The 22,275-nt window shown below is 48.9% G+C and overlaps 1 protein-coding gene across 1 annotated transcript in view; it reads right to left on the reverse strand.

Moving 5' to 3' along the window:
- Nucleotides 1-233: 233 nt before the first annotated feature.
- Morn5 (MORN repeat containing 5) overlaps nucleotides 234-22,275 on the reverse strand; it is a 28,111-nt gene continuing 6,069 nt past the window's right edge. The window contains exons 4-5 of the mRNA XM_048432267.3: nucleotides 20,661-20,792; nucleotides 234-416 (exon numbers count right to left, since the gene is read on the reverse strand). Of these exons, the coding sequence (XP_048288224.1) occupies nucleotides 337-416; nucleotides 20,661-20,792 (212 nt within the window). The 3' untranslated portion in view covers nucleotides 234-336. The remainder of the gene's footprint in view (nucleotides 417-20,660; nucleotides 20,793-22,275) is intronic.

Genomic DNA, 22,275 nt, shown 5'->3' on the forward strand with positions numbered 1-22,275 from the left:
CTGAGCCACAGATTCCCCATCTGCAGAAGGGAGGTTTTTACCCCCTTAGCTGCTCATTTAGTTAGAAATCTGTCAGAAGATGAAGGTTCTTGAACATTCCATGTATAAGAAGTAATTGGGAATGCAATATCCACATATTCTGACAGGCAAGTCTGGGCTTGGGCCCAGTGCCACCAAGGTGATACTGAAGCAGGTGGAATGGGGATGTCTTTAAAGCCCTCACCCTCGGACAATGCAGTGCAGGAAACCTTTATTCTGAAACTTGAGCCGAAGCTAGAACAGCAGCCTGTATGTGGGCAGAGGGGATCTCTGGTGAAGCAGCTGAGGCTGAGGCATTCACAGCGTGGGTTTCTGTGCGGGGTTCTCTGCCCAGCCCTTGCGGCAGGTCCTGACGATCCATTCATGTTCGTCATCATCTGCAGGGAGAGAGGACAGTTACCCCTGTGCTCGCCAGGACCCTCAGGCCCTGGCCTGGGAGACCCCCAGGTGGGATCTTGGGGCCTGGGTGCCTTCCAGCACCAACTGTTGACTCTGAACGGCTGGAGCTGATCTTTGTGTAACTGTTATAGCATCCCTCAGCAATGCTCCTAGACTGGGAAAATGGACCACTAAGTTAGAGAAGAGTGTGTGGTTTGAGGACGGAGCTGATGAAGACAGCCCAAGAGTATTTGGCCACCCTGAGTTGATTTGATCCTGTTGGGTGGAATGGCAGCCTCACACTCAAACATGCACCTGCTGACAACCTACAAGCAGCAGCCTGCTTACACTGGGCCAGACTTCGGCAGAAGTGCTCGGAGACCGTGGGAGACACGGAGGGGACTGCTGGTGTCATCCTTTCAGAGACCGAATGCATCTGTCGCATGGCCTCCCCACAACTACATCTTTCCCACCACCGTGCAGATGGACAGGGGCTCCCAGGGGTCTGGCCACAGTGCCCAGCCTCCTGGTCAGCATGTGGGAGAGCCGGGAGGATCTCAGCCCATGGCTGACGCTTTTCCAAGCTTCACAATCGAGTGAGCACCGATCTTCAGTCCATAAGCAGCGCCCCCTCCCTTTCTGTATGGGACCCTCTGTGAATTTATCTGATTTTCTTTTTCTCCCTCTTTCTCTTTTAAACACACACCCAGTCCCTCCCCCAGCACAACAGGGACCCACTCTAATAGCAGGGCATGCACCCCTAAAAATGCATGCAGCTTTGTAAAATATGCCCTCTTGCTTTGTGTGCAAATGTGTTTTTAATTTACAGAAATGGCATTGTGCTGTGAGTTGCATTGTGTGGGACTTCTTTCGATCTGGGTCCGTTTCACTTTTCCTGTGGCCAAATGCACAGCTAGTTCTTTGCTTGTTACCACTGACTCGTGTTCCGTAGCTGGTTGCTCTCACGGCTGACTCTGTTCTCCAAGGGTTACCTCCAGCTTCCCAGAACCAGGGACACCAGGCAGAGTGGGACTTCTGCCTTTGTGGATACATGGGAGAACTTGCCTGGGTTTTGTTCTGAGAGAAGCACACATTTCACTCACCTGTACCCCCTACCACCTGCCTGTCCTTCCTGTCCATCCCTTTCCTCAGGATGTCTTCCTCTGGGCCACAGAAATAGAGGCATTTTCTCCCTACCTCTGCTTAACCCACTGCCTCCACCCATTCTCTTCAGGTGACAAACGCTGGAATCTAAGGACCAAGGGGACTCACTGAAAGCTGAAAAGCAGAAGGCTAGTAAAACTTCCTCCAACCCTTGCCCAGGGACACTCCCTAGAGTCACCAGGCCCACACTGGGAAGAAGTTCATGGATACCTGAATGTGTCACACAAGCCCTGCAGCTCATTAGGTCTCTGTAAGAATACAGCAGGGGTTGGGGAGATCATGTCCCAGAACTAAGGTTTTAGATCCCCAGCTTCTGGAATCTCAGCCAGGTTCATCTTGGCTGTAAGGCTAACTTATTGGTTGAAGCCTAACTTCTCACCCCAGGGCAAATTTGATGATGTGAGAGCCAAAGTTGCCTCTGCAAGAGCTACCTAGCCCCTGGTAGGTGACCCTCATGCTAGCCCCTACCTACCTTCAGTATTTCTCAATGTGACTCAAGAGAAAGGGCTTGCTAGTGAGAACATGTTCTGCCCTTGGGAGAATGACCAAGGTTCTGCCCTTGGGCCTCAGTTTCCCCTAGCAGGCTGCCTGAATGTCCTAGCTAAGGCTGGCAACCCAAGGGTGTGTGGTGGGGTGCTATGCTGATTTGTCAGCACACAAGGAGTTAACCGCTGGTGGAGCCCACTTTCGCCACACTGTGAGCAGCCTGGTTGATAATTACAGTTCTGAAGTCTCCAGGCTATTCGAATCAGTGCAGCTGCAGCCTCTTCAGCGGTAACCCCTGAAACCAGACAAACTGGGTGTATTGTGCTGAACCAGTCCTCAGGCCCCTCCCTGATGGTTACAAATTGACAGCAATGGACTTAACAGCCCTCTTCACTACTCGGTTTACTCTCTACCTGGCTGCACAGCCACCAATTTGAATCCCAGATGCCTTTCCTCGGGCAGCTGCTCCTCCACCCTCCCTCCACCTCCTCGGTTCCCCTGGCCCTGCCACGCCAGGGTGAGGCTGCCGGAGCACATTTCATCAATATTTAAAATGGAATTAAACCTGTAGCTTTGATTAATGCCTCCTGGAGCCCGAGAGTAGTGATTACTATTTTGCAAATTGCGATTGTTGGAATATGTTAATATGATTGTCTGAGAACATCTTCACCTTCTCGGGTAATTTTCCTCCTTTTTGGCAGGAGGGGAGGAGGAGGGGAAGAAAGCAAAAAAGATGGGGAAAACACCCCCACGAACTCCTTAATCAATTGTAAATGATCAGCCTTGGCAGAGTTGTTGGTGGTGCAAAGGGAAGTGGGGGCGGGAGGGAGACTTCTGGTTTGGTGCATTTAACATCATCCTAAGTTTTTGGATCTTGTCCTGGTGATGCCACTCTGAGACACCATCCTAAGGAAGCAATGTAGTAGTTGTCTCCATACTGTTTAGAATCGAGAGAACAGAAAACGATGTAGATTTCTAAATTAGGGAATGGTTACTTTGTTGTCTATTCATTCATTTAACAAATGATTTCTAAACACTGTCCATGCCAGCAACCTTCCAGCTTGGGGAGGAAGCAGTGGGCTCTCACTGTAAGCACGGGGAGGGGATATTTAGCAGCCAGAGAAAATGATAGTTGTGAAGTCGATATGGCAACACAGGAGAAATGCTTTTGATGAGATAATAAGCCAGAATAATAATATAATGCAACAAAACAAAACACCTCCCCACAACAAAAATCCATGAACTTTTATACAGACATCCCTGCTCCATGTAAAACTGTGGCTTGAAAAAAATTAAAAGTGATAAAACTATTTGGGGTAACTCTGGGAAGTGTGGTTTTCCTTCCTGTTTTTTGGTGTTCTCCAAATCTTCTTTCCTTAATGTAATCTGATCACAGAAAAATTTTTAAATAATCCTTGCTTTTTTTATCCTGCCCTGCAGTATAATGTCTTGGTGATTTTTATATGTTTTTTTCATTGAAATATAAGATTTTTAGGTTCCTAAAAACACTGTTTTTATACTTTAAAAGTAAAAATTCTAGCATAAAATATTGCAAAAATACACAAATATCTGAATAGATGCCTTGCAGAGTGACCATCTCCCAAAAGAAGGGAGAAGAAAACACACACACACATATACACACACAGTAACTTTGCAATGGAGAAACTGATCTCAGCTAGGACCAAGGTTCAGGACAGTGGCAAGCAAATTCCAGGGAACCTGTCTCCTGGTTCTGTTTGGATGGAAATGGCTCTCACCTTTGTGGGCTTTCTCCCCAAACCCTACAATCACAGTCTGATCGGAAGAGAAACATCTAAACTTTCTGCATCAAGGCACATCCTACAAAATACATGACCAGTGCTCCTTAAAACTGCCCCCCAAACAAGAAAAGCAGCACCTATGGGTGTAGCCTAGTTGCAGAGATCAGTTTCTAGCCAAACCAAAACAAAAATCCTAGTGAGGCATGGTAGCGTACACCTTTATCCCAGCACTCAGGCAGCAGAGGTAGGTGATCTCTGAGACAGTCTAGTCTGGGCTCATAGTGAATTCTGGACCAGACAGGGCTACATAATGAGACCCCATGTGAAAACAAACAAAACCCACTAAATAAAACAGAAAAACTGGAGCAACTGCCACACTTCAGAGGAGCCCACAAAGACACAACTATGTGTGAGTGGACATGAGGGAAAGAAAGGGGATTGAAATAAGCCTTAGACCTTAGTTAAATTAGTTCACCAACACTAGTATCGCTACAAATGCACTAATTTGCCAAGTGTGTCACACAACAGTGACTATGAATAAGAGGACGTGGGCATGTGGCATGCTGAGAATCGCTGTAGGATCCTCACACTGGGCATGTGACTGCAACTGCTCTCAAATAAAACGACTGTTTCTTTCAAATGCATGAAAACCGAGTCGTGCTCGCCAAGAGAAGCCAGACCCCTGAGCACAGCCAGTTGCCCAAGTGAAAACATTCACTGTCTCCCTTGGCCCCTCACATCAGATATCTAAAATCCTTTCTTAGATAACGCCACCCTTCCCATTAGAGAACCCCCCTTTGGGGGTTGCATATCAGATACCCTACATATCAGGTATTTACATTATGATTCCTAATAGTAGTAGAATTACACTTATGAAGCAGCAACAAAAATAACTTTATGGTTGGGTCATCATAACATGAGGGACTATATTAGAGGGTCCCAGCATTGGGAAGGTTGGGAATCATTGGCCTGGATCTAAGCTCTTGGTGCAGGGACCACTGCACCTAGCACACATAGGTGCCTAGTAAATGCTTTGCAAGGTCAATCTGAATAAGCCTTTTCCATCCTGATTTGCCTCAGGAGTCTGCAGCTAGAGAATCAGGAAGTTTCCAGCTAGCCTGGGATACCTAGACCTTCTCAAACACCAGACTAGGATACAGCTGAGTGGTAGAGCACAAGGAGAACTTAAGTTCCGTCTTCAGCGAAAAAAAGAATCAAAAAAGGCCTTAAACAAGAACATGCCGGCTGTGGTATACTTTAAATCCTGACACCAGATTACTCCTTTTAACACAAGCAACTGTTGATCTAGGTGTGATGTTCTGAGATTTCTTTCAGAAGTCTAAATTCCTATAGTGGTAAAGGCTATGGGATTGGGGAAGGGCCTATGCATTTACTTGTCTGGACACAAAGGACCTCATGATGTGTGTAGACGGGGCCCTCACGCTTACCGCCACTCCACCCTCACAAGCCCTGTCTGAATGCCAGACTTCCTTGACAGTGAAGCCAAGGTCATGGTTGCTTCAAACAGCAGCCACACCATCAGGGCCTAGCACAGACCCAGAGCATTTAAAGTGCTTAATAACTATATGGTGAACAAATGAATAAAGAAATGTAAACTTAGGGACATAAAAGTAATAGATTCACTCTGTGGGACTGAGATCAAAAAGACTATCCTCCCTCCTTGGGCAGATGGAGCTCCTCAGATAGTAGGAAGTTGCCAAGTACAGGCCCAGGACTGCCAGCTGCTGCTGCCTTTTGTGTCCTGAGGCCATAGGTTGGGCGCTTCACCACCTGGCCTAGGATCATACCTGAGGACTAACCATTTGCAGGACCGCCAAGCCTGACTGGCCTATGGTTTTGCTTCCAGCAAAGACGGAGGAGGACCAGCCTGCATAGGCCAGATATGGGCCAGGCCTGCCAAGCTGTGCACAGGTCACAGAAGGTGGCAGCAGCTGAGTCTGCAGGTTAGCATGACACTGAGGCAAGAAGAGGGATGGCTGCAAGAAAACAGCAGAGAGGGGGGCAGTATGGCTGCACACTGGTTAAGAGTGTGGCTTTTGAGGGCTGGTGAGATGGCTCAGTGGGGCAGGCACCAGCATCTGTGTAAGTGTGTAACTTCACTGTAGATAGGGTGGACCGGTGGATCCCTGAGGCTTGCTGCCCTTGTCGTCTAGATGAAACTACCCTGCTGACTAGCTCCAGGTTCAATAAGAGACCCTTCCTCAAAACTAATAAGGTAAAGAGCAATAGAAGAAAGTAACTGAAGTTATCTCTGACCTCTCTTTGTGTACAACATGCAAGAAAGTGCATACAAACACATATATACAGCACCCACCCACACAGTATGGCTTTGGAGCTCTGTGCCACTACTTTAGGCAAGAGTTTGCCACCTTGCTGGGCCTGTTTGCCCCTCTAAAAATGTCTCTGGCAGGAAGCTTTGCCATGAAGTCACGTCTGAAACATGCTTAGGACAACTCTTGGAGCACAGAGAATGCCAAAGACCCAGAGAGAAGCCAGAAGTTAGTTGTCTTTACACGGTAGAACTTCTGAACCAGACAGACCTGGGTCAGATGAAGAGCCACCCACTTGCTGGGTGAGCAGCCCTTCTCCATTTCTGAGGCAGGATCCCATCTGCACAGTGGGTTGAACCAGACCTCCTACAGAAGGCAGGGGAGGCCTAGCCAGGAAGAAGGGCTCCATGAACACGGAGGAGGTGAAACTAGACATCGTTCCAGTGGGTCTTTAATTCCCAAACTGGATGCTCGCAAGGGTGTGTTCCCTAAGGGACTCACCAGTGTACCCTTGGGACTTCTGGGTCCCTGCCAGATATGGGGTGGGGGGAACCACAGGGAGGAGGTCTTTACTCAGAATTGGCACAATGAGGATCAAGAGGCACAGCTCAGCTAATGAGTTCTGTTCAAAGCTCAGAGGACAAGTTGGGGCAGGTGAGCTGTGGTGGGCAAACAGGTAAATTGGGGTCACTGGGCACCCACAAGCTGGGCTCTTGGCACACCTTTGGGTTATGTAACCCTGTGGTCACCACTCCTATGCAGATTCCACTAATGTGAGGGGAGGGGTGTGGACTGGGAAAGGGAGGAGACCCAGAATGAGCAAAGCGGCAGACCTCAGGGAGGGAAGGCAGCCCAGGCCAGAGCCTAGAGGGGCTGAGCTTTGTGTGTGCATGTGAGTATATGTGTGCGCGTGTGCATTCATGTGCATGTACATGTATTGTGATGTGGTGGTTGTGTGTATGCATGCATGTATATGAACATGCATGTGTATGGTGTGTGTGTGTGCGTGTATATGTGCGTGCATGTGATGTGGGTATGTATATGTGTGCATGTGGTGTGTACATGTGTATGTGCATGCACACGGGCGTGTGTGTGTGTGTGTGTGTGTGTGTGTGTGCATTCATCCCTCCTCAATGAGAGAAGGGACTGCATCACTTACCATAAGGAAGGCTTAGGAGATGTACTGACTTCCTTCTTTACTCTGTTGGGGCAGAGTGGGAGGCTCAATGAAGCTGCTAGTGTGTGTAGGGAACAAATGCCCCTTCTACTCTGTGTGCCTGTGCGTGTGCCAGTGGTTATGTTTGAGGGTGGAAGGTACACACTGTAATGCATGTAATTCTCATATATGTGTTGCACACTGTGCGGAGCTGGCTGAGTGTGGCAGTGGGTATGTACCTGAAGTTGGAGTGTATGAGATCCAAATACAGGGAAGAGACACTGCCAACCTGAACAGCCAACCTGGTCATCCAAAAGGCCAGGCTGGCAGTGGGTCCAGGGCCAGGCCAGGCTCTGGAACAGAGAGCATCTGTCACAGGACACTGCCCTTTACTCCTGGGGTCAATGCCAAGAGGAGTCCAGATGGGGATGGAGTTACAAATCAAATTAGACTTTCACCCCATGGCAGGCATCCACCCCATAGCTCTGCCCCACCTTCAGTACAAATGACAAATGCATGAGATGGTGGAGGTGGACCATTGCCACCATGCCCTAGCATTCCTTTCACAACTCCCAACAAAAAGGAGACTTGGAACTTTTCTGGTGGTGGTGACCAGAGGCGAAGACCTCAGTACTGTCAATATTGACTGAGAAGTCCCTGCCCAGGCAGAGCCTGCTGCAGGCAGGTGAGATGCCGTAGGCTGTTCTTGTCTCTCCTTTTAGTGAAGTATCCTCTTGGGAGTGGATTAGGACAAACCACATCACCCCTTGGTAACCAGAGCCACATCACCCCTTGGTAACCAGAGCCGCAGAACCCAGCATCCGCAAGCTTGCCAAGGCCCATTCAGATATAAGAGGCTTGGAAATAAAAAAGGAAATGGTAAGACTGAAATAAATAAATATTATAATTAATGCATTCAAACTTGATTAGTTATTAATTCTAGAAATCAAAACAATTTTATTATCCTTGAAATCTATTTGCAGGCTGTTTCTTCATTTTGCCAGAATTCTCTGCTATACACATCCCCTCCCAAGTAACAGAACTACAGTCAAATAATGGACCATGTAGAGTTGGAGAGAGAGACCCAACAGTAAACAGAGCTTGTGTTTTGTTTTAATATATTGAAATGATGGGGACAGAGGCGTCAAGGCTGGGGCGCCTTAGGAGCTCTCATTGGGGACAGGTGAGTTAAGAGTCTCAGGAAGCATATCTGGGGTCAGGTGCTGGGCACCCCAGGAACACATGCCCTCCCTCAGTGGACCTCATGAATACTTCTGAAAGTCTGGCTGGTGTGGCTTAGGGTGGAAGTTGTGAGTGCTTCAGTTGCTGAGTAAGGGGGAAAGTGCCCCAAAACAAACAAACAAAAAAAATGAAACTTAGAAGTTCTTTAGGAAGGCCCTAGGCTAGAAGGACACTTTTCTGAGTGCCACAGTTTTTGACCATGTTGGAACAAAGAAGAGAACCTTTTGCTGAGGTGGCGAAACACACATGACTTGTGAGTGATACTAGTCTAGAACCATCATCTGTGTCCAGTGTGGACAGACAGGAGGCATTCAGGAGTGCACCTGGCCTCTCTCCCACCCCAGACCAAGTGCACGCTGAGTGGAGGGTGCCTGAGACTCACACTGTTGGTACCACTCTATTCTTCCTGCTTCCCTACGCTTATTATTCGAGCACTAATAACTGATTTGTGTTTCTTGGCCACATTCAGGATGCCTGCTATAGTAATAGGACAATTCAGCAAAGCTGAGTACCACAGCCAAGGTCACCCTGGCAGACTGATTTCATAGCATCTGCTCCTTTTGCTCTGATCTCTTGTTTACGTGGATGATGGAAGCCACATCTCAGTTGGCAGAGGCCAGATTAGGCTGGGTGGCCAGGACAAACAGGAGGGATGGGAACTATTCTTCGACACTGGTTTTAAAGGTCAGTGTTACCATCTCTGGATCACAGGGAGGGGATTCAGGCTCAGAACCAAAGACTCTCCACAGGCTCACCAGCAACAGATGTGGTGCAGCGACAGAGCCACATCTGTCTTCATCCCTGCAGCCCGTGGTGTGGCCGTGCTCCACTTCCTGAGAAGCCCTTCTGCAGCTCTGGCCCTGACTGCTCACTGTCTGAGGGATGGAAGCCAAACACCCTAACCAGCATTCATTCACTTCATCCTCTGTCTTGAACACACAGCTCAGACCCACTCGGACACCCATGAAAGCCCTGCTGGACACCACTGCTTTGGGAAGCCCTCTTGAGTCCTCCCCCAGCCTCTAACACACAAGCAGGTCATAGTGCTAAATCTTAGGACCCCTACTGTTCCGTTCCTTTCTTTTAACAAACCCCATCTCTTGCTCTTGAAGGTCAACCTTAGCACCTCATTTTCTGGGCCATTATCTCAAGCACACAGGACACAGTCACACATTCAGCACACTGCAAGCTCTGGTACCAGAGAAATGAGGGCATTCTTAGTTTTGGAAGAAAGAACCTCATACTAAATATTTAAATTAAATGTGAGCATGAACATCACAGGCCACATGGAAGTGTGTTGGACTGCCTTCCACATGTCATTTGTGGTTTATTTGAGCACTAGGCTCCCTGAAGGCCCCAGGCTTCCTGTGTCTGCTGTTTTGCCTGTGCTTTTCTCCATCCTGCACTGATTTGGGGTTTTGGGGAAAGCTCTGTGCTGTCCCATGAAGCCCTCATGTACACAGGAGAAAAGCAAAGACCCGAGTCTCGGGTGTCAGGGGATCTGAAGGTTGATAAGAAAGGATGAAGATGAGGGGCCTGTGCCCCGAAACCAAACACCAAGGAGAGATCTGGGAACAGCAGGCCACAGGTTCGGTTTTCAAAGCAGTATCAACAACAGGTGGGTGGAGGCCAGAGACTAGCCTGCTAAGGAACCCTGGCTCTCTGGCTGTGTGGTGAGAAGGATGTACCTGCTTTTGACTTTCTATCCGTGGTACAAAATCACCATTCCCGTGATCATGGTGTGCACAGTCCCATGGGCAGAAGCAGGCTCTGTTCCCCTAGACTGCCTGCACCAGTTTCATGCTCACTGTAACTCTACATGACAGGTCCTCTACTACTCCCATCTTTCACACGACTCTGCATTTCAGAGAAGGTAAGCCACCTGCTCAAAGGTGCCCAGCTCGCAGTGGCATCTCCAAGAGTTGACCTGTGGCCCTCAGATCTAGGTATGAACTTCAGCTAAGTACCCTCCCTGACTTCCAGAGCTGAACTGAGGAAGGGAGGTGAGGCTTCTGCCCATGGGTTCTGGCCTTGCACTCATTTCCATTAAAGGAGACAAAATAAACCATGCTGGCCAGGCTGATTCCAGCTGCGGAAGGGGAAGCTATGGCCTCTGGATGCCTTCAGGAGGCTGCCATGGGGGCAGGGAAGCATTGTTAGCATAGTCCATGGTCCTGTAGTTGGAAAGGGGATTTCCAAGACCTTTGGAGTGGCTAGGTGAGAGGGTGACAGTGGGCAGTTCTGTAGGTCAGGAAGGGGCAGCAAGCAGGGCAGGCTGTCATTACCAAGCATGGATCTCGACAGGGACCCGTGGGTAGCTTTCAAATGGACCAGCCTTACCCTTCCTAGGCCAACTTCTGTTTGGGAAGCGGGCCCCATAGCTTTACCTATGTTATCAGAGAGACCTGGGTTCAAATGCTGGCTCTTCCCTTTAACAGAGGCATAACTGTTAGCAAATAACATACTCCCTGGGCCTCAGTTTCCCCATCTGTCAAGTAGGGAAAATAGCATTCCTCAAAGGCTGGGATGGGCTAAGTTTCTGGCACAGTAGAGGCTTCAGTGTCCCTAATGTCCCTTCCTGTGCCTTCTGCTGACGGCACATATCCACGTCTGCTAGGAGGGATGTGTGATCTGTAAGGGCATTTTATCTGGCAGTTACAAGTGTGATATTATCCCTCTACAAAGCCTTCATTATGGTGCTGCTGACAATGCCACAGATAAAGCAGGGATGCCCCTGCATGCCAGCCTCCAGGTGATTATAACATTTGGGTAAATTGCCTTTTGTCTTGCTAGAGAGCTAGCAGTGGGAGGGGCGGTGCGGGAGCCTCACTGGCCCACTTACAGGAAACCCCAGGGAGGCTCCACGGAGAGATAGCCTGGGTTTGGGGCAGAAGCTGCAGCTGTCAGTGGAAAATCAGGGTTCCAGCCCTGGCTGGATGGACCGTGGTTGATGGTGTGAGGGTCAGGCCTGGGATTGGCCATCTTGGGGGAAGCAGCTGCTTCAAGATGAGGGGAGTCTTGACTTTTTATAGCCCTGGAGGACTCTCTTTCCGAGCTGGATTTTGAACATAAAGTAAGCAGAGGATCCATCTTAGCAAAGCAGCCATCTGTAGTTCAGACTGCTCCATCTCAGGTACTGGGAAGGCCATTGGTTCCCCCACCAGCAAACCCCACCTTCTCACTCAGAGCCAGCCCCAATGCTATGGCTATTTAGCTTTGGAGTCAGCTGGCCCTGGGTTTAATTTCAGCTCTGCTGACCTTGAACCACCGCACCTCCATCTCACCATCTGTGAAGTGGGGATGATCAGGAGAACTCCTTACCAGGGCTGCTGGTGTCACGGGAGGTGGAGGCCTATCCCTGGGACGCAGCAGGGATGCTCATAACGGCCATAACATCCCACATCCCATATGCCCCTTGGTTTCCTTCTGTTGAGCATCTAGGATGTTTAAACTTCTGAAGACTAAGCTGGCCTTCCATTTTCAGGTGTACAGTCTGCAGCTGACATATTCTAGAGTTGCCTGGGGCGGTTGCCTGTCCCCTATGAACATGCCTGGCATTCAGGTGAGCCTGAATATGACTCCCATCTGTGCTGAATTTCCTGGGGGAGATTCTTTAAACTCACTGAGCCTCAGCTTGTCAAATATGGCTGACAGCAGGACTTCCTCCTACGTGATAGTGGATGTCCAATCAGTGGTAGCTCTTACCACCATCTTCCTCTTCCTCCCAAAGGCTCCAGACAGCACAGGCCAGGTCACAGCCCTTCTTTCCACTGCCCACTGAACCAAGCACACATTCAAGTGAGGTCCATGGTCTTAATTTTGAATTCTGTCTGGGACCCACAGGTTCAAGCATAAAAAGGGACTCTCTGCAAATAATCACCAGCGTGTGATATTTTTATGAAACCAAGCCATTGTTTCTGATTGAAGAAAAGTCGGTGCTATTTTGAAGAGAAGCGCGATTAGGCAGTGGCGTTCTCTTTCACCATTGGGAATTAGATGCCGTTTGAGAGATTGTGAGCTCCAGGACATTTGCCAGATGTGCTTGATTCTACATCGCAGACAACAAAGGGGATAATGTTGGCGGGAGTCTTGACGGCACTGCTGATGATCGGGATATTCTTTGGGGATGGTACTGAGACCTTTCAGGGAAGGATTTCAGCTTTTACATAAACTAATTTGGGATGCTCACTCTCTGTCTTGCACAAAGCAAATTTAGTTCATTGTTAGCTGTATCTGTTAAAATGGTTACAAGGGTTTTTCCTTGAATATTAATAATGTGCCTTTCATCGGAGACTCGCATGGGGTGTCATTAATTGGGAGGGGGAGTAAGGATTAGTGGCATAGTACTCTCAGAGATGATTCCTACTAGTACTATGGAAGTGAGCAACAGACACATAAAAAGGTGCATGAGCAAAATGCCGACGTCACTTTGGCTAATCGGTCCTGAGAAGGTGAAGGCGACACATGGGGGGCGGGCAGCATTAGTTAATCTCTTGGTTCTTCATCATATTAAAGGCAATTAACCTGAATATCTTCAAATGCTTCCTCATTGGATCCAAGTGTAGAAAGGACCACTTTTCAAAAAAGGTTACACTTAACTGGGAGACTGTAGTAGTTTTGTCTTAAGACTCTAGAGTGGGCCTTCTCATCCATTTGGGAACCTTCCTGAGCTCCAGGTGGGTCCAGTGACTGTGTTTGCTAGAGGAACAACCATGAATCAGGTATGCCCAGACTTAAGAGGTCAATGAGCATGAAATGAGTTAGTGCCCATTCGCAAGAAGATAAGACTAGTGTATTAATCAGCGTGCTGTGACTATGACAGCGCAGCCAGGCAGTGAACACAGAGGGAGAAAGTCTATTCAGCTTGTGTTGTCAAAGGTTCCCAGTCACGTGTAGCAGCCTGGTTGCTTGGGGCCTCTGGTGAGAGTGACGTGTGAGACCCTTGCCATGGGGTGCCCCAGGTGACCCAAGGGCCTCCCCTAGGGCTCCACCTCCTGATAACACCCCCTGGGGCCCGACCCTTCAACTGTGCCCACAGCTGAACTACAGCAAACAAGCTTTGGGTTTGGGCCTAACTTTGTCAACAGCTGTATGGCCAACCAGAAGCAAATTCTGTTTTTAAAGACTTACTTTATGTGTATATGCATGCCTGCCTGGTGCTCACACAAGCCAGAAGAGGGTGTCAGATCTCCTGGAACTGGAATTACAGAGAGGGCTGTGAGCCACCATGTGGTGCTGGGACTCGAACACAGGTCCTCTGCAGGAGCAGCAAACGGTCTAACCACTGAGACATCTCTCCAGGCTCCCATAAGGAACTTGCTAGCCTGTCTGACACCACACTGTAAACTACAGGCCAGGTAAGGTGAGGGTGAGAGCTGAGAGAAGTCCAAAGCCCAGGGCCTGGCCAGCCTCCTCTCCAGGAGTTTTCCCAGCCTTGCCCCTGTGCTAATGCGGAGAGATGAGGAGGTTTGAGGCAGGTGCAGGAAGGCAGGAAAGGCTGTCTGTATCGCTGCTCACTGACGGATGGCTGGTAGCCTGGGTGGACTTGAACATGTTGTAGAACACAGGAGTGGGGAAGGTAGACCTTCAAACAAGGTGAACCGGACCTGGCCCCCTAGCTCCCAGCAGCATTCTGTTTCCCAAGCTGAACCGAGAGGAGGCAGCAGAATTAGCATAGCCAATCACACCTGTCTCCCAAGAGACTTCTTTGCTCCTTAGCATCCAGAGAAAACATAATAAGCCCCAGGGCCCCACTTACTCCTCTTTCCTCCAGCCTGAGTCAGTAATCATCACAGTGATGGCGGCCTCGAGCCGCCAACACTGAACACCTGTGGGGCCAGGTGCCGGGGCTGCCTAGTCATGTACTTATCCTTCCTTTTTCCTGCAGATCCTCCAGAGAGATGTTACCACAATACCCATTTCATAGATGAGGAAACTGAGGCTCTTAGAGCACAAAGTGAGCTATCCATGATCACACAGCTCACCTGTGTGTGATCTCAGACTAGGGGCCTACCATTGATGGAGTTCTAAGCCCTGCATCTTTAATCACTACAGCACCTCTCCCAGTCCTCAGGCCTCTCATGGGACAAAAGGTCCTAAACAAGCCTGGTTTGTTGTGTTTGCTGTACTGAGAGGGGCATACACTAACTGTGCCCAGTGGCTGTCACTTACAAGTCACTGATTTAAGACAGAAAGCTCCAGGGAGCAATGGAAAGATCACTGATGGGGAGATGGAATAGTTCTACCGCCTCCAGCCTACCTGCCACTCTGAGACCTGACATTCTCACCTCAGGACATCTCCCGGCCTCCATTCCAGATGCCAACATGTACGTATGCAGGCTTTCCTGCTTGAGGCAGCACACGAGCAGAAGCTGCGAGGCGGACAGAAATGGCTAATGCCACTAGCTACACAACAAGGACCCACCTAGCAGCCAAGCCCAAGCTCAGACACAAACCCTGCAGGTCAGACATGCCTGAGTCCCCCGATTATGACCTGTGTTGGCAGTAAGATGATCTGAAACCTTGGCACCATGGAGAAATATAATGGATAGCTTTCATTCAAAATAGCAAGTTGTCTATTATGTGTGAGACCTGAACTTTGAATTCCAGAAGAACACGTGAGATGTGAGAGGAAGGGCTCTACCTGCCTGTCTTTTCTTTGACAAAGACTTGATCGGCTCATGGGACCTGTGAGATGCCAGGAACGGTGGTGACAGACACGACCTCATGAGCTCCCAAACGAAGACACTTCACTGTCACAGGCTAAGCACTGCTTAGAGGAGAGGGAGGCAGGTGGAGCCAGGAAAGGCCACCTCTGGCAGTCCTTGGGGAGAGCTGTGAAGTCAGCATAGCGCCGAGCAGCCAGCACTTACCAAAGAGCAGACTGGAGAACATTGAACATTGCGTGTGTGCAGAAGGCATATGCACATGGGCTGTGCCACGTGTGCGGTCATCAGGAGGAAACGCTCCTGATGTGCCTCAGAGCCTGTGCCTTCCCTGCTGCTGTGACAAAAGCAACTTGAGGTAGGAAGATTCCACAAGGCCCACAGTCTGGGCTATAGTCCAGGCGAAGTCAGGAGGCAAGAGCCCGAGAGAACTGGTCACATCCACCATGGTGCTCAGCATGCTTGCTCCACTCTTACACAGCCCTGCCCAGAGAATGGTGCCACCCACAGAAGAAAGGTCATCTCATCTCAAATAAGTATTAATATAACCCCTCACAGACATGCCCACAGGACAATTGATCTAGACAGTTCCCCAATGACACTCTCTTCCCAGGGGACTCAGTTTTGCCAAGTTGATAATGAAAACTAACTGGCATAACCTAAAAGCCAAACTCAGGAGAACCCAGGTCGCCTGCTCATATCCTGGAATGCTGGATGTTTGCAAACCTTTTTAATGAGTAGAAGGGTGGATTTAAATTGCACTAAATGCAAGCACAGCTTGCATGCCTGTGATGCTAGCTACTTGGAAGGCTGAAGATGTGCTTGAGTCCAGGAGTTCAAGGCCAGTCTGAGCAACATAGCAAGACTTTGCCTCAAAAGAAAAGTTACTTTTCACAGTAATTGAGTGCTGCAGGTGCCACAGGCCCCAGTTAGGAAAGGCATTTTTTGGGCTGGAGAGATGGCTCAGCAGTGAAGAGCATCCTCATGGTGGCTTACATTCAGAGAGCTGGGGCCAGAACTGTAACCCAGGTTTTATGGGTCACCAGCCTGGGCCTACTAGGGTCCTTTCAGTTGTCCTCCCCCACCCTGCATCTTACCAGAAGAATCTCCTATCTAAACTTAACTCTTTTGCCCTTTCCTTTCTGTGTAATGGGTCTTTCTAAAGGACAAATACCCCCACCATGCTCCTGTCACTGCGGTTCCCAGGTGACAGACACTCTCTCCCAACTCTAACCTTTGTACACTCTGTCCCCTGCCTTTTAGCACTCTTCTGTCCCCTGCCTTTTAGCACTCTTCCCAGCCCTGCTGTATCTCCTGCTCTTGTGTTGGTTTCAGAGGTATTCTGTGAAACCGCCCTGGCCTGCTAGCCTCAGGGTCGGGTGTCTCTCCTGTGTGCTGAACTCTGAACTGTCTTTCCTGCTCCGCTGGAGAAGATTCTGGGGCACTGCTACCATCCCCATTCCTAGCCCTGATCCAGACACACAACAGGTGTATAAATTCCTGCCGTGCAGACCATTGTGTCCATCCTCCAAGAGCCCCAAAATGTTTAAGTACACGACTAAGAACGGCTTCCCCTGGAACACTGAAGTTACTCAGTCATGACATGTTTTTATGCCTCTGTGTCTTTACATATTCTCTCTGCCTAGCGTGCCCCTCCCTGACTCTCCTGCTAGTGTAGTCAGTATATATCCATTGTTTGTTTGTTTTAAACATATCTGACCAGGCTGGCCTCAAATTTGCTATGTGTGAGAGTTATCTTGCTCTTGGTTCTCCTGCTTCCACCTCACAGGTGCTGGGATTATGGGCATGTGCCACCATGCCTGGGCTATGTGCGCTGTGGCTTCACGCAGGTGAGACAAGTACTCTACCAACTAAGCGACACCCCAGTCATTCATTCTTTAAGGCCCATTACCTCTGTGAGCCCTGTTCTCTGTATCATGTTTCCCTCTCCTTCATCTCCCACTTAGTTAAAAGTCCTGCCCATTACATTGCAAATGTGTGCTTCTGGGTCTGTCATGAACATCAGGCCGTGACTCTTCATTGGAGCAGGTGCTATTCTGGGGAAACGGGACTGGAATATAATTCAAACCTTTAAAAGCATCAAATGAAGATCTTGCATCCTACCCTAACCATAGAAAGATTTAACAAACACACCACACTCTGGAATGTTCCAGAATAGAGTTCATACTGCCCTGATTCTGCAAAATACTCCCACTGCCCCACTTCCCAGCAAATTTCATAGTCAAACACATTAGAGACATGCAAGAAATATATTCCCCTGCACCCACCCCCAGGGTAGAGGTTCATAGTTCACATCCATTCCTTGATTTATCTGGTTTATATATCCTTACTTTTTTTGTTGCCCTCAGGATTGAAATGAAGGCCTCATGCATACTAGACAAATGCTCTCTACCTTGAGATACACCTGGCCCTGCTTCATACCTATTTAATGAGCATCCAGTGTATGCCAGCCCTGTGTTCAGTGACAAGGCATGCCTGGTACACTGACTCAGGCTTTAGGAAGAATGTCTGCCCCACAGCCTCAAACTTCACTGGCTTACAGGTCTCAGTTCTCAAGGGGGTGGTCCTGTCAGGTGATGCAGTGTGGCTCCAATGAGCTTTGCTATGGAATGATCTTTTTGTACACTGTGAAGATGTGTCATTCTGGGTGGTTTAATACAGAGCTTAATGACCAATAGCTAGGCAGGACTTTTAGGCACAGAGGATACTGGGAAGAAGAAAGGCAGAGTTTTGAGTAGACATGGAGAAAGCATGACACGTAGGCGATGAGGTAAAAGTCATGAGCTACGTGGCAGCACGTAGATGAATAGAAATGGGTTAATAAGAGCTAGTTAGAAGAAAACCTAAGCCATTGGCTGAGTTGTTAATAATAAGTCTCCATGTGGTTATTTGGGATCTGGCTGGCAGGACAGAGAAAGACTCGCAACAGAGTTTAGCATGGAGGAGAGCACTAGGCAGGCTGGAGTGACAGTCACTGGTTGCAGACTAACTGGGTTACTGTTATACAACTGGACAAAGGAACCACTACGTAGAACCCAGGAGTTCCCCACACTCCTTAACACTTCCACTGCTGGTAGAAACTTAACAAAAATAGAACCAACCAACTGAACAGCCAGAGTGTTTCTGTTTGGACTTTTTGGCAGGTCTTGTCTTTGTAATGACAGTTTAGGTAACCTTGCCAGATTAAACAGATAAACAAACAAACACAAAAGTGAGACCAGAGGAAATACAAAGCTGGAAATATAAAACAGGCCATGGTGTGAAGTGGAAGAAAGAGCTTATAAATGTTACATTCAGCTTCAGATCAGTCAAAGATGTGGTGATGGCAGTCTCGCCCGTGCTGCTGTGTAGTCTTCTGTGACCACAGCACTGGTCTTTCCTTGTGCTCCCCATACATGCCTTCACCTCCCCCAAAGTGTTTCATAGAAGGATTATTGACAGTGGCTGGCTGGTTATAGGTTCTTTAGGCAGGGCTGATTAGAAATTAATATCGGTTGAACACAGGTCCAGGGTCTTTGAGCTTCTATCTCCCCATGTGGGGAAAAGGTGCCAGTATCTTTGTTTTTCTAGAAAGGACAGTTCAGCTTGTTGACAGCATATGTTCCATACCAACTGGGGCACAGGGGACACACCTTTTTGGGGAAGTTCTAACATCTGTAGAAGAGCTCACCTGCTCAGGAGCTTTGTGACAGAAGACTGGGTTGTGGAGGTACATTCACACTCTGCTCTGTGTAGGTTGGGGGGGAATACAGCAGCGGAGGTACATTCACACACTGCTCTGTGCAGGTTGGAGGGGGCATGGCAATGGAGGTACATTCACATTCTGCTCTGTGTAGTGGGGGTGGGCAAGGCAGCATGGCACATTTACATTTTGCCAGCCAGTTCTCTGATTCCTTTCTGTTTTGTTTGCTGTTCACGCTAATGTTTCTTAGAAGTGGCATTTCCCGCCCAGTGTCATTTTTCCTACACTTCCAGAAACAGCGTCATTGCAGTCCTCATAGACCCCGCTGGGCAGTGCCTGCTTGGAGCTCAGCTGCAGCCTGACAATGCCCTCTTCTGAGTTCCTTAGTACCTCCACTCACTTCCTGTGACCCCCACTGTTGCCCTTTGCCATAGGCCTGGAGGTGGAGCTGCTGCATGTGTGACTTTCTCTGTTGTCTCCATGTTCTCTTGGTGCTTTCTTGGTGCTAGGCATTTACAGTTGAAATAAATGTGGGAGGGACACTAGCATTCGATAGGCCCTTTGGGAAGTCACCCTGTTTAGTACTGGCTCACTTGGCCCTGAGGCACAGTGTCCCCACAAGAAGGGGTGTCGCTGGGTCCCTGGATCTCAACATTCCACATGCTCTTTTCAAAGCACTTCTGGATTCCAGCCTTGGGATCAGCAGATGCTTCCCTGGCTCTCATGCCAGCCCTATTGGCAACATTCTGCATCTCCACTGAGTGAGTGACGTCCCTGTGGGAAGGGGATGCTGTTCACTGCCGTGGAACCATTCTGTTCTACTCGATATTTCCTCACACAGAGAGCTTCTCCACAGACTGTAAATCCCTTAAAAGTATATACACCCCTCCTTCTCTCTCTCTCTCTCTCTCTCTCTCTCTCTCTCTCTCTCTCTCTCTCTCTGTGTGTGTGTAGGTGTGCGCACACGCGCATGTATACAGATGTGTGCACATCTTTGAGAAGGACCATAGCTATCGGTACCATAGTGGGACTATGACCCCAGGAAGACAACTGTGACCCCATGAATTACAGGAAACATTCATATTTTTATTTGTACACTGCTTCCTGAGAGTTATGGCACTGTGAAGCCTTATCAGCCTTGGGGTCTCTCACTAAAATGAAGTTCCGGATGTGCCAGCTAGCTGAGAGGCCAGTCAGTCAGCCAGCCTTCCTGGACTACATGGGGTCACTGCTCTTTGGCCATGCCTGTGCTTTCCCACTGATTAACAAGCTCCTTCCCCTTGTTCAAGGTCAATTCCTAGGTGCCAATTGAGATGCCATGTCCTTCTCAAAACCTCTGGTACCTTGATTCTGAACTAGGAACCCTAAACTACTCCTTCATGGTGCCCCCACCCTTTCATTTCTAGGGCCATGTCTTCCTTTTGATGGCCTGCTCCATGCTGCAGTCAGTTATTCGTAGTTTTCTCACTGCCTATGGGAGCATCAGCTCCAGCAGGAAGGACCCGGGATGCAGCTTCTCTCTGCTATACCCAGCGCCAAGCATGGCATCTAGAACACGCAGGAGTCCACTAATGCTAATGAAGGACGCATACAGAAAGAAGAGCCTCACCTTTCAGCACACACCTCCGTGCTCTCACTCTGAGGCCGTAACAGACCTGCCAGCATTGAGGTCAAGGGGACATCCAGATGACCATATTCACACACACGCATGCACATGTGTATGGTTATCCCTGCAGGTGGAGAGAGAGCATGTCCGCAGTGCTGGCATACACCTACCTGCATTTCTCAGAAAGCGGTTCCGGTAATCCTTGATGACTCTGGTTTTGGGGTCGTAGAAGCCATCGCCACAGTCATAGCAGCCAACGGGGATTTTCCTAGGTGGGTCCATGTTGGTGAGCTGAGAGATGCCTTAAGGAGGCACAGAGGACAGTTAGTACATCACCAAGGTCACATACACACACACACACACACACACACACACTGCTGTTGTTTATGTGACTGTGGGACCAAAGGCTGCTTTTACAGAACCAGGAGCAAAGTCATCAGGAACAGGTCCCACGGAGCATTTGAAAAAGGGGCGGTGAGCAGGGCCTTGGGAGCTGGACCCTTGCCTTCTCTGATATCACCCTCATTCATTTCTTGGGCCACCGTGATAAAGTTCTGAAGTCAGAGAAATCCCGAGGGTGAGTCAGAGATGGCCAGGAGAGTAGATTCAAGAGAGGGCTAGCCAGTGCATGGACAGAGGGCACAGGTATGAACCCGTGGTCACACTCAGGACAGAAGCCACAGGTGTGAACCCTTGACCACACGCAGGACAGAGGCCATAGATGTGAACCCTTGATCACACGCAGGACAGAGGCCACAGGTGTGAACCCCTGGCCACACCCAGGAAACCTGAGAACAGAACCTAGATGAGGGAGGTCACCAGGAAAGGGCAAACAGAGGGCCGCACCTGGACTTTCTTTGAAATAGTCACAGCAGTACTGTAGGTGGAGGCTGCTTATTTGTCCCAGCCACCCAGACCCAAAATAATCACACAGAAACTATATTAATTACATCACTGCTTGGCCAATCACTTAAGCACATTGCTAGCTAGCTCTTATATCTTAAATTAACCCATTTCTATTATTTTGTATTTTACCATGAGGCTCATGGTTTACTAGTAAGGTTCATGGGCATCTATCTCCTTCAGCAGCTATATGGCGTCTCTCTGACTCCATCTTCTTTTTTTCCAGCATTCAGTTTAGTTTTCCTGCCTAGCTCTATCCTGCCCTGACACAGGCCAAAGCAGCTTTATTCATTAACCAAATGGTTCACAGCATACAGAGGGGAATCCCACATCAGTGGTACCATTCATTGTTTCTAGTGTACTACACATTTGGCTCCTCCTGTCTCAGATAAGCCCCAGAGTAGCCCCTTCTTACAGAGCGAACTCACATCAGAGGCTGAGTAACAGGCCCAGTGCAAGCTAGCTAGGAAGCTGCCAGGCTCTGGACCCTGGGTGCTAAGTGACACAGGAGGGAAGGAGTGGGTCTGAGTTCAATCCCTAAGTCAGGGGTACAGACATTTTAAGTCTTGGAATGCCGTGACTGGAGTAAAGGGGGATGCTGGAATGTTCTTTTTAATGTTAAGTCCTGAATTTACCTTTCTCTGAGCCCACTATGCTGTGCTTGCATATCTGCACCACACAAAAACAATGCTTGAATGTTGTCTAATTATACACTTGACCCTGACCAAAATACATATATATTGGCAATGATTGCTGAATGCCTTTCCCATGCTAGTGACTTTGAGGCAATTCAGTGACTGAAACCTCAGTCGAGTTGCCATCTTAGAGATGCTCTCGATTTTCTCCCCTGTGAGGTGGGGCAGGGAAGAGTGACCAGATGGG

The sequence above is a fragment of the Myodes glareolus genome, chromosome 21, assembly GCF_982192425.1.
Source record: "Myodes glareolus chromosome 21, mMyoGla1.1, whole genome shotgun sequence".
NCBI lineage: Eukaryota > Metazoa > Chordata > Mammalia > Rodentia > Cricetidae > Myodes > Myodes glareolus.